This window comes from Nicotiana attenuata, chromosome 2, assembly GCF_001879085.1.
Source record: "Nicotiana attenuata strain UT chromosome 2, NIATTr2, whole genome shotgun sequence".
Taxonomy (NCBI): domain Eukaryota; kingdom Viridiplantae; phylum Streptophyta; class Magnoliopsida; order Solanales; family Solanaceae; genus Nicotiana; species Nicotiana attenuata.
The window spans coordinates 64,532,915-64,550,026 of NC_031990.1; the positions used below are offsets into that span (position 1 = coordinate 64,532,915).

At 36.6% G+C, this 17,112-nt stretch overlaps 1 protein-coding gene across 1 annotated transcript; it reads left to right on the forward strand.

Moving 5' to 3' along the window:
* Positions 3,714–14,198, forward strand: LOC109211693 (structural maintenance of chromosomes protein 4). Its single transcript, XM_019375261.1, has 28 exons — positions 3,714–4,102; positions 4,182–4,271; positions 4,735–4,836; positions 4,924–5,100; positions 5,184–5,314; positions 5,429–5,507; positions 5,588–5,745; positions 5,839–5,914; positions 6,114–6,242; positions 6,355–6,499; positions 7,201–7,331; positions 8,025–8,177; positions 8,263–8,452; positions 8,785–8,918; positions 9,101–9,259; positions 9,568–9,876; positions 9,999–10,175; positions 10,279–10,362; positions 10,444–10,653; positions 10,765–10,854; positions 10,938–11,059; positions 11,197–11,352; positions 11,444–11,551; positions 11,647–11,707; positions 12,798–12,932; positions 13,027–13,114; positions 13,689–13,761; positions 13,838–14,198. The coding sequence occupies exons 1-28, from the start codon at positions 3,962–3,964 to the stop codon at positions 13,956–13,958; spliced, it is 3,729 nt and encodes a 1,242-aa protein (XP_019230806.1). The 5' UTR covers positions 3,714–3,961; the 3' UTR covers positions 13,959–14,198.

Below are 17,112 nucleotides of genomic sequence, written 5' to 3' on the forward strand. Positions count from 1 at the left end.
TGAAACGAAATTTTCAAATCCGAAAACTAGATCTAGACCTGTTTTTGGCGCAAAATATTACTGTTAGATTTTTTAACAATTCAAAAAATTACACCAAACTTTTATATTTTATAAAAAAAGCCCACGTCTATTATGACCCAACTAATCCACCAGCTAATTACTGTCATTTTCTTTTGGACTGATGGATCTTATAATATTATTGCAATTTGACGAATTATAGTGGCTAGTAATTATATTATTAGTAGTTGATATTAAAATATCAAGTTATGAGTTTAGGATAATGTATTATGTAGTTCATTATAAAAATAATAATTTTGTGACAAACTTATCTATGTTCAAGACTATGGTTTGGTCATGTAAATAGGAGAGACGTTGATGCCCCAGTTGGGAGGTGCGAGAGGTTGCCCGTGACGAGTTAGATGAGGGGTAGAGGGAGGCCTAAGAAGAACTGGCTGAGGTGATTAGGCAGGACATAGCTTTGCTCCAACTTACCGAGGATATGTGGAGGTCAAAAATTAGGGTAGTGGGTTCATAGACAATCTAGAGTTTTGCCTTGTCTTACTACTAGTAGTAGTATTACTAGTTGGGTACCTTCCTATTCCTAGTCTCTTGTTTATATATGGTATGTCGGTATTAGCAGTAGGCTTGGCACTATTCTTGTAGTTTCATATCCTTGGATCTTTGTCATTATTCATTTTATTATTTGCTTACATTGTCTTTGTAATGACCCGACCGGTCGTTTTGATCTTTAGCGCGTCGTTCGGAGGTTTAAGCCCTTGAGTAGCTTCACTTCAGGTATTATGACTTGTCCGTATGGTCGGAATTGAATTTCGGGGAGTTCAAAGTTGAGTTGGAAAGAAAATTCTAATTTCAGGCGCTTTAAGTTGGAGGAATTTACTAAGGTTTGATTTTTGAGTAAACGACCTCGGAATCGGGATTTAAAGATTCCACCAGGTTAGTATGATGATTTTAGACTGGGTCGTATATCCGGATCGGGTTTTGGATGGCCCGGGAGTGTTTCGACGCCAATTGTGGAAAATTTGACATTTTGGAAGAATTTTATAAATCTAGGTTGAAGTGTATTTTAATGTTATCGATGTCCGTTTGGAATTTCGAGCCTGGGAATAGCTATGGTGATTCTGGTCTTAGGAGCGCGTCCAGATGTGGATTTAGAGGTCCGTAGGTCATTTCGGGGGTCATTTGGCGAAACTTGAAAATTTGAAGGTTTTTGGTAAGTTTGACCGGGAGTGGACTTCTTGATATCGGGTTCGAATTCCGATTCCGAAAGTTGGAGTAGGTCCGTAATGTCGAATGCGACTTGTGTGCAAAATTTGAGGTCAATCGGAAGTGATTTGATAGGTTTCGACGTCGAATATAGAAGTCTGAAGTTCTAAAGCTCATTAAGCTTGAATTGGGGTACGATTCATAACTTTGACGTTGTTTTATGTGATTTGAGGCCTCGAGCAAGTTCGTGTCATATTTTGAGACATGTTGGTATATTTGGTTGAGGTCCCGAGGGCCTCGGATGGTCAACGGATCAATTTTTGAACTAAGGGAATGAGGCGACTGGTATCTGGTGTAGCTGCACCTGTGAGGTTTTGGCTGCAGGTGAGGAGTCGCAGAAGTGTCCAAGAGGGGGCCCAGAAGCGGATTTTGCCGGGGGAGGGTGGGACCGCAGATGCGGTCAAGTTCCGTAGAAGCGGGACCGCACCTGCGCACGAAGAGTCGCATGAGCGAAGGTGCAGAAGCGCTACCGGGCCGCAGATGTGGGGATGAGGGACCTGAAGGAGGATCGTGGAAGCGACACTTTGGGCCGCATCTGCGGAACCGTAGAAGCGATCAAGTGACCGCAAATGCGAGATGTCGCTGGGCAGAAGGCTTCTTTAATAAGGGGGGTTTGGCCCATTTTCTTTCATTCTCTCTTAGTTGGGCAATTTTTTGAGAGCTTCAAGTGGGGGTTTTCATCATCTATGTCAAGGTAAGTGATTCACACCCATTTCAAGTCAAATACATGGTATATATATGGATTCAAACATGGACTGGAGTTTTGAAGAAAAACATAGAAATATGCATTTTTGGATTTTTGACCACGAATTTGAGCATGGAATTGGGAATAAATTATATATTTGAGTTCGTAATGTTATGGTAATAGTTATCTTTGAAAATTTTCGGAATTCGGGCGCGCGGGCCCGAGGATTGATTTTATCGAAATTTCGAGCGGAGTTGGAAAATTGTTTAAATAGATTTGTTATGAGTATTAGAGTATGTTTTTATTGGTTTGCATATTGTTTGGCTAGTTTTGGAGCTACGGGCACTGGTTTGAGGTGTTTGAGCGGCGTTGGAGCCGGTTATGGAACTTTGGAGCGAGGTAAGTCTCTTGTCTAACTCTGTAGGGGAAAACTACCCCCAGGTGATATATTTAATATGTGCAACTTGTTGCGGGGGCTACGTACGCACGAGGTGACGAGAGTCCGTACGTACTTAGATTCATGTTATTGTCCGGGTAGATTTAGGTTCACACCATGCTATACCTGTACTACAGAGATTATCTTTGCTCGTTTAATTCTTTTATTTCGCATTACGACTTGAGACTAGACATGCGTAGAGTGATAAACTTGCTATTGTAGAGATTTCACGAGTTTCATGATTTTCCATGGAGTAACGGTGTTCCTCTTACAGATGTCTCACGCGCTACGCCTTTTAATCGAACGATTTTTTTCCTAAAAATTATAACTCACACGTTTATTCGTGAGTTATAACTCACACGCTGCATTTCATGTTACGATTCGCAACCAACAGAGTCTCCTTCAGAGTTATTTATATTTTTCCTGTCTAATTTGTATTCTGGACAGAAGTTGTATTTTATTTTACTTCCTAGTTGATGCCCATGCACTTGTGACACCGGGTTTTGGAGTTGCTTGCTGGTTATTCATTAATGTAGTTGCAAAAATATTTTCTTTTACATTTGTAGATCCCATTTAATACTATGTAATTAAAGAAAATTATGATTTCAAATACTAATATGAGTAGTTGAGATAATCATTTATTGGTGGCTTGCCTGACAGCGGTGTTAGGCGCCATCACGATCTTTAATGGATTTTGGGTCGTGACAGTCTTATTACATTGTTGTTGCTATTATTTTTCTATTTCTCCCTTTTTTTACGTTCTTGAGCCGGTGGTGTCTCAAAAATAACCTCTCTACCTTCATAGGTAGGGGTAAGGTATGCGTACACACAACCCTCCCAGGCTCCACTTGTGGGATTCCACTAGATTATTGTTATTCAAGACTATGGTTTGTGATAATGATAACGAGTGTCTTCAGTGAATATTGGGCATATACAAGATTAAAATTTTTGTTTATTTGGTATTATTGGGTATTTTTAATAGTCTTTAGAACTTATGGGTATAAGTGCATTTCATTTTTTTTTCAAAAAAAAGTGAAATATGTTTTGAAAAATTATATCCAAACAAATTTTTCATTTTCAAATCAAACTTTATCCAAATCAGAATTTTTAAAATAAATTTGAAAATATGGCCGAACGCTAGCTAAACTTACCGTTGGTTGAAACTTCAGATCCGATGGTTTGATGTTAGATTTTAAAGTAGCTAAAATTTTAAGAACTTTAAAATTAGGCTATTATTTAAACTAAGGCTATTTGTGCACTTCATGAATAAGTGGCCGCCCAAGCTAAATGGTCCCAGTAATTCGATCCTAGAGCAATTTAGTTTCCCGCCCAAATATTTCATCTTCTCAAAAAAAATCAAAACTTTACGCTCCATCTTTTTCTTCCTGTTTCCGTCCAAATTGGTTAGCACTTCGCTTACAGTTCCACCGAAGTTTATTCTCTAAACCGGTGGTCGATTCAGTCAAATTTTTCCGAGCTGTCGACGGTCATCTCCGTGCAATTCGTCGCTGGCAACAGGTAGTAGTGTGTGTAACCAGTGAAGAATAGGTGTAAAAATGGAATCGCCGGTCGCCGAAAATTTGACGGCTGAATCTCCTCGTCATGGATCTAGAACTCCAAGGCTATTCATTAAAGAGATGGTCATGAGAAACTTCAAATCTTACGCCGGCGAACAGCGTGTTGGCCCCTTTCATAAGGTTAGGGTTTATTTTTATTTAGAAAACTCTGTTTCTTCGTAATTGAATGTATAGGAAACTAAATTCGTGTTATTTTCAGAGCTTTTCGGCAGTTGTTGGTCCTAATGGTAGTGGCAAGAGTAACGTAATTGACGCAATGTTGTTCGTGTTCGGAAAGCGAGCCAAACAGGTAAGATACGAGTAATTTAAAAGCAATTTCAATGTTTTGACTCATATAATTGTTGAATTCTGTGAACTGTTTCGTCTAAAATATTGTTGTATTCCATGAATTGTTTCATCCGAAAATTTAAGCTATTAGTATTGGTTTTAACTGTTTAAGCTTTTAGATGAGTTGATTCACACAATTCAACAATAGTAACACACTACATTGATCTCGACGCACAATTGAAATATCATTTCATCATATGTAACCCTTTTTCATTATGAAAGCAAGCATTAGCTATGCTACTGAATTTGATCTACTACTAAATGCTGAAACTTTAAGTACTAAATAACCATTATAATTGCTTCAGCTGGTTGAATTCCAATGTAAAACTTCTACTCTTAGCTTGTTAACCTGGCGGTCATGGAATATAGTTGTGTACAACGGCGTAAATATTTTGCGTTTTCTTATTTGATTGTTAACTGTGCAGATGCGTCTTAATAAAGTCTCAGAGCTCATCCATAATTCAACTAATCACCAGAATTTGGAGAGTGCTGGCGTGTCTGTTCATTTCCAGGAGATAATAGATTTGGTAACTTCTTGTTTTCCTCTTGCTGAAATGGCCGTTTAGAGTTGCAGTTTAACTTTTGATTTAAGTGTTTCATTTTTTTGATTAAAGGATGGCGAGGCATATGAAGCTGTTCCTGGAAGTGATTTCGTGATTACACGCGTGGCACTCCGAGATAATTCCTCTAAGTACTTTATCAATGACCGGTCAAGTAACTTTACAGAGGTCACCAAGAAACTGAAAGGGAAAGGTGTCGACTTGGATAATAACCGGTTTTTGATTCTGCAGGTCTAAATTTTTATCACTTGCTTGAAGTTAACTTTGTGAATATTGTTCGATCATAGGGGGTTGAAGTGGTTGGATTTTTGCAGGGTGAGGTTGAGCAAATATCACTGATGAAGCCAAAGGCACAAGGAGCCCATGATGAAGGCTTTCTAGAGTATCTAGAAGATATTATAGGAACCAATAAATATGTTGAGATGATTGAAGAATCATTTAAGCAGTTAGTTTTCAACCCATATCTTAAACACTGTTATTGTTGCTACGGTGTTGATATTTTTTCAACTGCCTAAGAAAGTCCAAAACATGCATTTACTATTTCTTAATGCCCTTGTAGGCTAGAATCCCTCAACGAAAGGAGGTCTGGCGTTGTTCAGATGGTCAAGCTAGCAGAGAAAGAAAGAGATAACTTGGAGGTATATTTAGACCATTATGAGATTCCTGTTTCCTTAAGATTACAGAAAATTAATTATACTATCTTGGCTTCATTTGTCAGGGTGTGAAGAATGAAGCTGAAGCCTACATGCTTAAAGAATTATCATTGTTAAAATGGCAAGAGAAAGCAACAAATTTGGCTTTTGAAGATAATTCAGCTCGAATTTCGGAGATGCAGGAAAGCATTTCTGGACAGGAAGAGAACCTTAAAATAGAGAGGTGGGGTCTTTTCTCACAAAAGGTTGCAGAAATGCAAACATTTGGTATGTGTTATAATGAAAGCTAGTGGAGCTAATTACTGGCTTATTTTAGGGAGAAAATTCGAGAAAGTAACAAAACATTGAAGGAGCTTGAAGCGAAGCATTCAAAGCATTTACAAAAACAAGAGGTATGGATAAGAATTGCATATATCCTTTGCATCTTCTTAATATAACCAGAACAGGATATTTGTTGTTTCCCTGGGACTCTGCATCTGTTAGATGTTTTGGTTTTAGAAATTCGCATTATGTTATTCTCCTACTCATTGATTTTGACCAAAGAATCTTGAGCACCTTGCTTTGAATCCCATCTTTTGTTTGAAATTTTAGGAGCTTGATAACAGTTTGAGGCACTGCAAGGACGAGTTCAAGGAATTTGAGAGGCAAGATGTAAAATACCGAGAAGATTTAAGTCACCTGAAGCAGAAGATAAAGAAGCTTAATGATAAAGTTGATAAGGTATCAAAAACTGAAAGTTGCTTCCCAGAAAAATATAGTAAATGTATGGGAATAAGAATAACTGTCTCTGTTTGATTAATGTACATCTCTTGTCTGTTTTCTTGGATGTTAGGATTCCACAAAAATTACTGACCTAACAAAGGACTGTGAGGAGGCAGCAATTCTGATTCCAAAACTGGAGGAAGATATTCCCAAACTACAACAACTTTTGGTGGATGAGGAAAAGATCTTAGAGGAAATTCAGGATAATTCTAAAGGTAGAGTGTCTTCAGCCAGGATTGCTTATGGGTTTAAGTTTATGATACTTTGAAAACCCCCAGGGGTTGGCCTGGTGGCAATAGACTTGAGCCTTGGGGTTTGCTCCCTTTCAAGGTCTCAAGTTCGAAACCCACTGGGTGCAAACAATTTCTGAGGGCCATCGGACTTGGTAAAACTTGAATTAACCGTGGTGCACTTGCGGGAAACTCCTTGCCGAGGGCCTGTGCACCCCCAGGATTAGTCGGGGCTCTTAGAGACTCGGACACCCGGTGCAAATCAAAAAAAAAGTTTATGATACTTTGAAGTTGTTTTGCTAACTCATTTTGCAGCATGTTACACAATACTGTCTGGTTTTGGCAAAATTAATGTGCCTCTTATAAAAGCGAGCCTCTTTATGTTGTGCTTTAGTAGTACATATGTGATGGTATCATAAACAGCTGGTTTACCCATTAAGGTTTCATATTTCCTATTTCATAGTATGGCATCCCTTCTTTGGTGGTTTTCCTTAGAGTAAATCTTTTTGCCTTGATTAATTGGCATCATTGTTTTTGATGTTTTTAGCTGGTGAGTTAGATGTTGAATCAAACAAGTTGGTGCACAGAATTAGTTCTTTTGTTGCATCAAACTGCTCATATTTTTCCATCAGTTTTAGCCTTAGGCATATATACTGGTCTCATTCTTGTATGATGTTGGCGAATAGTTGAGACTGAGGTTTTTCGAAGTGAGCTTGCTGATGTTCGTGCTGAACTTGAGCCTTGGGAAAAACTACTAATCGAGCACAAGGGAAAACTTGAAGTTGCATCAACTGAAAGTAAACTTCTGACTGAAAAGGTATTTTGCCAATTTACATCATTTAAGATTGTTCTTTCTTATTTATTTCATACTCTGACAACTATCACTGTAATTTGGTTCACGTATCTCTTAAGCAATCTGCATTTGTCAACTAGAGCAGCAGGAAATCTTTTACTTCGAGCTGCTTTTCCCAATATGAAGGAGTCGGTTAATGTCAGAAAATTATACTGTCTTCCTGTACTCGTCCGCATGGTGTTTGTTTCTTTCAAGATTAGGCTGTGAAAGTGCGGGTGAAAAGATTTCCCAGTAAAATCTTGTTAATTAGATCGCGTAGTACATAATTGAACTTCCACTCGAGTACAAAACTGATCCATGCCCTCTAAAATTGTTTTCCGGGCAGAGCTTTATACTTCCGAATACATCTTAGATGTGGGGAAAAAAAACTCAAAGCAGCTTTGGGCTTGATGAGCAATGTGATAAGTTTATTGGCTCAATAATGGCCAAAAGTTAGTGGTCAGGGTATACAAACTGAAAACTTAGAGATTTGCGAAATACTTTTAATCTATGTCTAACTGAATAATCTTAAGATGTGAGGCAATATCAAGTCCTAAATGCATTTGGTTGGTTGATAAATTTCATATTTATGATTGTTTTCTTATGTTAAACCGCTGCATTAGTTAAGTTTGCTGTAGATTATGTCATTTATTGGTAATTGCTGTTTATTTATGTCAGCATGAGGCTGCTCGTGCTGCTTATGTGGAAGCTCAAGAGCAGATTGTTGAAATACAAAAAAGACTAGAGATGAAATCGACAAGCATAAATGACGCCAGGAGTGAGCTTGAGAATCTGAAGCTTAAAGCATCTGAAGCTCGAAATCTGGAACAAGTATGCATTAGGAGTCTGCCATTTTTCATTTTTGACCATTTTTCTGATGTCTTCAGAGCTCTCATGATGCATCGAGTGATTGCAGGATTGCCTTCAAGAACAAGAAAGATTGACTCCTCTTGAACAAGCTGCTCGACAAAAACTTTCCGAGCTTATATCTGTAATGGAATCTGAAAAGAGCCAGGGATCAGTTCTTAAAGCAATATTGCATGCTAAGGAGGCAAATCATATACAGGGTATTTATGGTAGAATGGGTGATTTGGGTGCTATTGATGGTTAGTGTTTCTGGTTCTTGTTTAATACTTGCTGATAGTCCTTCCATTTCATGTGTTTTCTTTCATTTGGAGGCTAAGTTAATGAAATTACAGGGCAAGCTCCTGCATTAGATTTTAGTGGTGATGAGTAAACATATGAAGCTAGAAAGTCGGGGATAATTGGGGGGGGGGGGGTGCTTTCTCCATAGTTGCACTAACCACTATTTTCTTGGACATTTATTTTCGCCACTTGCTTACGTTACTATAACACGGTGTCTCTGCTGATAATATATTAATTTTATATAGTGCTTTAATCTGCTTTCATTCATCTTTTTTTTTTTTTTTTGTTTCAGCAAAGTATGATGTTGCCATATCAACCGCTTGTCCTGGCCTAGACTATATTGTAGTCGAGACTACTGCAGCAGCACAAGCTTGTGTTGAGCTACTTCGCAACAAAAATCTCGGTGTTGCAACTTTCATGATTTTGGTAGATTCTCCTCTTAAATTAAGTGGTTTCCTAGTGGTTGCAGATATCTTTTTGTTTGTTTGTGATTGGTACGGTTTCTTTCTATTATATAGGCTTCTCATCTCCTTGAACAAAGAGATGTAGGAATAAACTATTTTCTGTCATATCAATAGTGTCTCTGATTCTGCATTTGTGTTATGCAGGAAAAGCAAACTGCTCATTTGCCTAGAATCAAACAGAAAGTAAGCACGCCAGAAGGGGTTCCTCGCCTTTTTGATTTAATTAAGGTCCAAGACGAGAGAATGAAACTTGCATTTTTTGCAGCACTAGGAAACACAGTTGTCGCCAAAGATATTGATCAGGTGAGGGTTAAATAACCGTACCTTAGAATCTTCATTTGTTTTTCATAAACGGGATATTGTTTTGTGAGGATATCTCTAGTCAAGAATTCTCTATGGTCTGTAAACAACTGAGCAATAGAAGTTACTCCCAATAAATTCTTCCCCTAATTCCATAATGGCAATCAGCAAACAGATTTACCCAGAAAGTGTGACATGAAATTTTAAGTCTGTTACTGAGATATCTATGTCATGTAGGTATATTGTCCATGTAGTTCCATAATTCTTCAGAAACTGTTGCACTAAGCTCTGTGCCTTCTGTTACTTTGCAGGCTACACGTATTGCCTATGGTGGGGACAAAGAATTTCGGCGGGTTGTAACTCTTGATGGAGCCCTTTTTGAAAAATCTGGGACGATGAGTGGTGGTGGAGGTAAGCCACGAGGTGGGAAGATGGGCACATCTATCCTAGCTGCTAGTGTTTCTCCAGAAGCTGTGTCCAAGGCGGAAAATGATCTTTCGACATTGGTTGAAAGTTTGGAAAATATACGGAGAAGAATTACTGATGCGGTGAAGTGTTATCAGGCCTCAGAGAAGGCTGTTACTCAACTTGAGATGGAATTAGCAAAAAGCATTAAGGAGGTCTGAGCTGCCCCTGGAGTTTTGTTGTTCTTGTTATGGTTATTGTTATTATTTTCTTCTATTCCTTCCTTTATATTTTGCTCCTGCATCAAAAGTTAACTGAAGTTTTTTTCCTGAGATAGATTGACAGCCTAAAGTCCCAACATAATGATTTGAAAAAGCAACTGGATACCTTAAGGATTGCATCGGAACCCAGCAAGGAAGAGGTTAGTAGATTGAAAGAACTCAAAAAAATAATGTCTGCTGAAGAAAAGGAAATGGACAGGCTTACACAAAGTTCACAACAGTTAAAAAAGAAGGTAAAATTATGCTTAATTTCGGCACTTTTGCAAGACACTTCTGTAATTACTTAAAGCATGGCAAATGGAAAAAGCTGTTTTAATCAAGTTTTAATTGCTTCAGGCTTCAGAACTTCAGAATAAAATAGAGAATGCAGGTGGTGACCGCTTGAAAAGTCAAAAGGCAAAGGTTACCAAAATTCAATCTGTAAGTGGACATTGACCTTGTGCATGTTGAATTGCATACTGGACACAATTCATGCTACTTTTACTTTTATTTCTTCTCCAGGACATTGATAAAAAAGGCACGGAGATCAACCGTCACAAAGTTAAGATAGAAACAGGACAGAAAATGATTAAAAAACTCACAAAAGGGATTGAGGAATCTACAAAAGAGAAGGAAAGACTGGTCGCCGAGAAAGAGAAGTTGCTTTGCACTTTCAAAGAGATTGAACAGAAAGCTTTTGTTGTTAAAGAGGACTATAATAAGATACAGGAGGTAAGAAAATATCTGCATTTACTCTCGGCAATTCCTGATTATACAGGTTAAGTTAAAATTCTCTATAATTCTCTCATTTTTTTCCTTTAATGTCTTTTCTTGATTTTCTAGCTTATTGATCAGCACTCTGGTGCTCTGAATGATGCTAAAAACGAGTATGAAACTCTGAAGAAGACTGTGGATCAATTGCGTTCGACAGAGGTTTTGTGCCAGTCTATATAATGTTTTCTCGCTTCCGGCTTCTCTATTCAATGAGTTTCTAACCACCGCAACTAGAGCTGCAGGTGGATGCTGAGTACAAGTTACAAGATATGAAGAAGGTCTATAAAGACTTGGAGCTCAAGGGGAAAGGATATAAGAAAAAGCTCGATGATTTGCTTGTTGCTATCTCGAAGCATATCGAGCAGTAAGCTGGATTTCTTTCAGCATGCAGACATCTTATCATTTTCTGGGATGCTGTAGCTTTTATATCTATCTAATACAGTTACACTCATCCTTTGTTTGTATCATTGTCAATACATGTAATTGTTCCTCTTGGTACAGGATTCAAAAGGACTTGGTTGATCCAGAAAAGCTTCAAACAACTTTGAGGGATGGAGCTCTTCTTGAGACTTGTGATCTTAAGAGAGCTCTAGAGATGGTTGTGATTCTAGAAGCACAACTGAAAGAGTTGAACCCAAATCTCGACTCAATCTCTGAGTATGCATCAGTCGACATTTATATGCAGTGAAAACTTGTAGCATAACTGTTTCTCTTTATATACCTATGCTAATCATTTCCACTGTCACAGGTATCGGAGCAAAGTATCTGTGTACAATGACAGAGTTCAAGAACTAAATTCTGTTACCCAAGAGCGCGACGATATAAAGAAGCAATATGATGACTGGAGAAAGAGAAGGCAAGTATTGTTTAACGTTAGAATGTCTATTTCAACTTTTGGATGCCTCTACTTCTTTGCTTCATTAGCTTACAACATTTGTAATTAAAATTCAGGTTGGATGAGTTTATGGCGGGTTTTAATACCATATCGTTGAAGCTCAAAGAAATGTATCAGGTCCTAACTGAACTTGTCTACTTCTTAGAAAGCTTTCTACTTCTGTCTCGAGTTGAATGTCATCTACACGTTGAGAAGTGTTATTTGTTCTAGACTGATGAAGTACATATTACATGCAGCCTGGATATCTTGTTAGTTAACCTTGTGATTGCAGCACATCTGCTGGTCTTATAATAGTAGATGTAAATCCTTGCTCTCAGGGCTTTGGTTCAACAGCAAAGGGTAGTAAAATTGGGGATGCGTGTTAGACAACATATCACGAATTCAAATACTAGCTATTGAACCTAGTATTTAAGTGATAAAGGTAGAGAGGCAGACCCATCCACCAAATTTCAAAGTTAAAAACAATGGATTTCTCTATTATAAAAGAAAGAAGGTGGATCTTATTAGTTTCAATCTTTTCTTCACCCCCACAGTACTTGAACTTTTCATCATCATAGAGCTTGGCTTGCATTTCTGCTGATTGATATTGTTAATAGTTGTATAATATAAAGCACATAAATAATATGTACATCTGGTGATGAATTATGGAACAAAATGAATGATGTTTCATAGAATTTCATATGTTTAGAGAAATCTCTAGCAATTGGGTTGATGGGGATAATGAAATACAATTTTATTAAGCGGTTATTCCTTGAAGTAGACAAATATCATTATAGTTTATGAGCAAAGAATATTGTGTCAATGTAATGATAAGAGAAATTTCTTTGGAATGGTAGACAATCATATTTAGTAGAAAGTAAAAAGGAGAAGGGAATAGAAGCTTGACATTCAAGTTATGGATATTCACAGTGAAAATTCAGATAATAGTACAAGAAATAGTTAGATAAAAAAATCTCTTAAGTGAATAGAAAAATTACGAATTCTTATCAGACTTTTCTTTGCATTACTTACTTTATCATTAATATTTCTATAGTGATTGTGCTTGTGATTTGACATTTCAAAAATTTACCCAAGCATATAATGGGTGGGGGTTCAAATTCATATAACACAATTGCTTGACATAAATATTCAAATTACTCACATCCTTTAAAGCAGGCAGAATTTTATGTGTTTGCTTCCACTAATATTACATTGTGGCCGTCCCCAGATGATCACCCTTGGAGGTGATGCCGAACTGGAGTTAGTGGACTCTCTTGATCCGTTCTCTGAAGGTGTCGTTTTCAGTGTCAGACCACCAAAGAAGAGCTGGAAGAATATTGCTAACTTATCAGGTGGTGAAAAAGTAAGTCTCAAACTTATGTGTTTGGCTTTGGTTTGATTATTACAACTGTATAGCAAGCAACTCTTATTCATATAACGTCAATTTCTAATTTCAGACCCTCAGCTCATTGGCTCTTGTTTTTGCACTCCACCACTATAAACCTACTCCACTTTATGTAATGGATGAGATTGATGCTGCTTTAGGTATGTTTTCTTCATTTTACATTGGCCAATATAGAATGGTTAAATGATACACTTGTCACTCATTGATTGTGTAATGATTTTCGAAGGGATTTATAGTGTCCCAGGCTACTTTACTCATTACCTTAAGGTTTTAGATTGGACGCTCAAATCTTTTACTGTGTTGATCACGTTAGCACAATTGTTTTCTCTCCTTATATTATATTTCTGTGGGCTTCTTTCTTTCAAATCAGCCAATCCAGCCACTGATATTGCTCCAAGCCCATTTATTAGCTTGTTGAGCCTAATATTTCTCCATCTAGTTCAGGCCCACTTCTGTTGAGCCTCCTCTCTCTAGTTTAAAAAAGATCTTCAATCAATGTGTAAACTGGTTACTGATAACCAGTTTACAGGTGTGTGAGAGAGTTAGAGAATACACTTGTTCCTCATTAGTTGTATAAGAGTTTCCGGAGGCCTTTAATGTTGTGGGTTACTCCACCCATCCTCTTAAGGTTTTGAGTTGATGAAATTTCTTTTTGCATTGCTGCTGGTCTCCTAATTCTGAAATTGGTTTCATTTATTGATGGCCGCATATCAGATTTTAAGAATGTCTCTATCGTGGGACATTATGTGAAGGACAGAACAAAGGATGCACAGTTTATAATCATAAGGTACTGCATTTGAGGTTATGCGATTCGCATCAATAAGAAACGAGCTGTTTCTCATTTTATTTTTGATACAATGCAGCCTTAGGAACAACATGTTTGAGCTGGCTGATCGGCTTATTGGCATCTACAAAACAGATAACTGCACAAAGAGTATCACCATTAACCCAGGAAGCTTTGTAGTTTCTCAGAAAGCTGCTTGAGTTGGTTCAAGAAATACTGATAGTAGAAATCCCTATGTTTCAATCTTTTCCATGCTGCTAGAATAGTTCTCTGTTCTGTATTTTTGTGTGCAGTATTGCTGTGTATATTTGTAATAACTATCACGCAAACAATACTTCTGATATGTTAGCAAAAATATTCAGTAAGTGCCGGTCAATTGGTTCCCTTTCGCGTCATAATTGATTTCGGGTTTAAATAAAAAACAGCTATTCTTATGTCTAGATAAGATGAAATATTTCTCTTTGGGATTTGATTTAATTTCTTTTAGGAAATTTTACCTTCTGTAGCAAAGGTTAACACCTTATTTATTTTAAATAAATACCATTATAAAAAATTTAGTATTCTATAGATATCTTTTAATGAGTATAGCAAAATATCTAATTTTGGTTACCTTCTACCCCTAAGCCACTAAATACGTTATTTTCTTTCTGTCTATTTTGATACATGCCATTCTCTTCCCCCATTTCCTAAACACACGATGCCCAATCTCAAAATTTCTTTCATCCACATCACCTACCATTAGTCAAAAACCCCACGCTTTCTCCTCCCTCCTGCACTTTCAGACGACCCTTCAGATCTTCAACATAAGGGAAGGGAGGTCCAAAACACAGAAACAGAGAGAAAGAGAGAGGATGCATTAGATTTCGAGCCATATGAAGATTCATGAGGGACGAAGATGAAGATAATATGAAGATGAAGAACAAGATGGCTGTAATTCGAGCCCAAGAAACCCAAGAACTTTTTGGGACTTCCAGTTTCACGAAATTTTGTAGCAGTTTCCTCTACTTTTAGAAAATCTTGGCCTCAGTTGCTTCAATCAGTGCCCTCTTCTCTTCTGCTTCCCTGTGAATTACAGCCATCTTGTTCTTAATCTTCATATGGCTCGAAATGTTGTTCTTCATCTTCATAAAACTTGGAGACAGTGAATTTTGAGCCAGAGGAAGACGACATGAGGGACGAAGATCTGCTGGGTTTATGGTTTTTGCGATGAAAAGAGTTGCTTGTTCTTGGTTTTTACGCTGTATCTCATGTATTTCATTGTATTCACTGCCTTCTTTTTTTCATTGTAATTCAATGTAGCTCGCTGTATTTCATGTATTTCATTATATTCACTGTCTTTTTTTCATTGTATTTCAATGTATCCCGCTGTATTCTATGTATTTCATTGTATTCACCGTCTCGCTATATCCCATGAATGTATTCATATGTTTTTTTTTAATTAAATTAATTTATATATTCAGATGTATTATATAATTTCTCTGAAAATTGCTATGTTTTTGGGGTATTTTTCGGTTGAGAATCTTTTTTTTAACTGGAAATACAAAATTTGTGTGTTATAATTGAGTTTGTTGAGTTATATTAGGAGTCTATTACGTTAATTGTTTCACTTTCCGTTTAAAAACAGTGTAATCCCCCGCTGTGAATACAGTCGAATACAATAATCTATCGAGCTGTAATCCCATGTTTCACGCCATGAATACAGTCGAATACACTCGAATACACTCGAATACAACAACTGATTAGCTGGACACAGTAGCTTAAATACATCTAATACATCTTATAACAACAGGAAACGTATCTATAATACGTATTATAGCAAATGGTATCTATAAATAACTAATTACCACTAAAAGATAGTGCTTTGTGAAAGTTTCTCCTTTTTTTATACTAATCAATATAATAAAAATTGTCAACTTGTAAATGTATATATAAGATGACATATTTTCCTTTGGGATTTAACTTATAGTGACAGTAGAAAGAAATTTTACACTATAAGTTTAATTTGTTTCGTGTAGTCAATTGCTTGGTTTATTTTTAGGTAATTGGTTTCATTTATTATGAACAATTATTTGTAATTATTTTTTAAATAACTTGAAAGTATGAAACGATAACTTCTTTCCTTTGACAGTTACATATGACATTAGGCATCATAAAACCAAAATTCAGGCAACATCTTCCAGGACAGACTAAAGAAACCTCTGTAAGCCATCAGGCAGGTCACCACAAATATTGCAAATAGTTATATCGAAATATCATTGTAAAGTATGGCACTGCCATCGAAGTTGGCAAATACAAGGGCAGCTTCGTTTTCAATCATTGGCTCTAAACTCCAAATGCACCACCCCGGTCATATCTTCAACACCAGGAAAAATACATGCCAAAGGCTAACAACATTCTTTCGAGAGTTGATTTAAGGTAATTCATGCTTATATTTCCAAAAGCATCTAAATAAAATTTAAACAATTTGACCGAATCACTCAGAAGATCAGAATTGGTACACACTTTAGCAATGAAGAGATGAGGGTGTAAATGGAACAAAGTGACTAGCTCCGTGTCCAAATTGCCATACTTACGAGTGATATGATTTATTCATAATATTACAAGATTCAAAATGTTATTAGCACACTGTTAATCATACCAAGAAATGGGAATTGGGAAGTAATTGATCTCGTGGAGTTGATTGATACCCTTCTCCCCAAATTTTCAAAAGTCTACGCGTGATAAAGTAAGGGGAAAGATCGTATACATTATTATTTTCGACTTTTTAACTTCAATTATACATTCTTCCTACGTAATAATGTTGTTGATACTCCTTCTATTCCATTTTATATGATATATCTTTTGTTTTAATATATTCAAAAACGAATAATATATTTTAATTAATTTTTTACTTTAAATTTCTCAATTACCTTTAAAGACATGTTTTGGTATGCATAAAAAAGATTATAAAATATTTAAGTCTTAAGAAAAAAAGTAATGAGAATATTCGTCAATGTATCGAAGTCTATCTCTCTTTTTTTTCGTGCCTAATAATATCATAGTATTAAAATAAGAAAATTTTACCTCCTATAGCAAAGGTATACACCCTATTTATTATAAACTAAAATTATTTTAAAATATTATTTTCCATAGCTACTTTTTATATTTTATAGCAAAATAAGTATTTATGGTATATACTACCATTGAGGTATGAAATACACTATTTATGTTTTTCCTCTCTCTTAGACAACTGGGGATACGTATTTTCAAGGTGATTGCCGTTACTGTATTCATAAATACGTGGCGCGAATATATGCGTGTATAGCTAGACTGCCCTGATTTTAGGCACTTTTTACTGTTGTATTCATGAATACA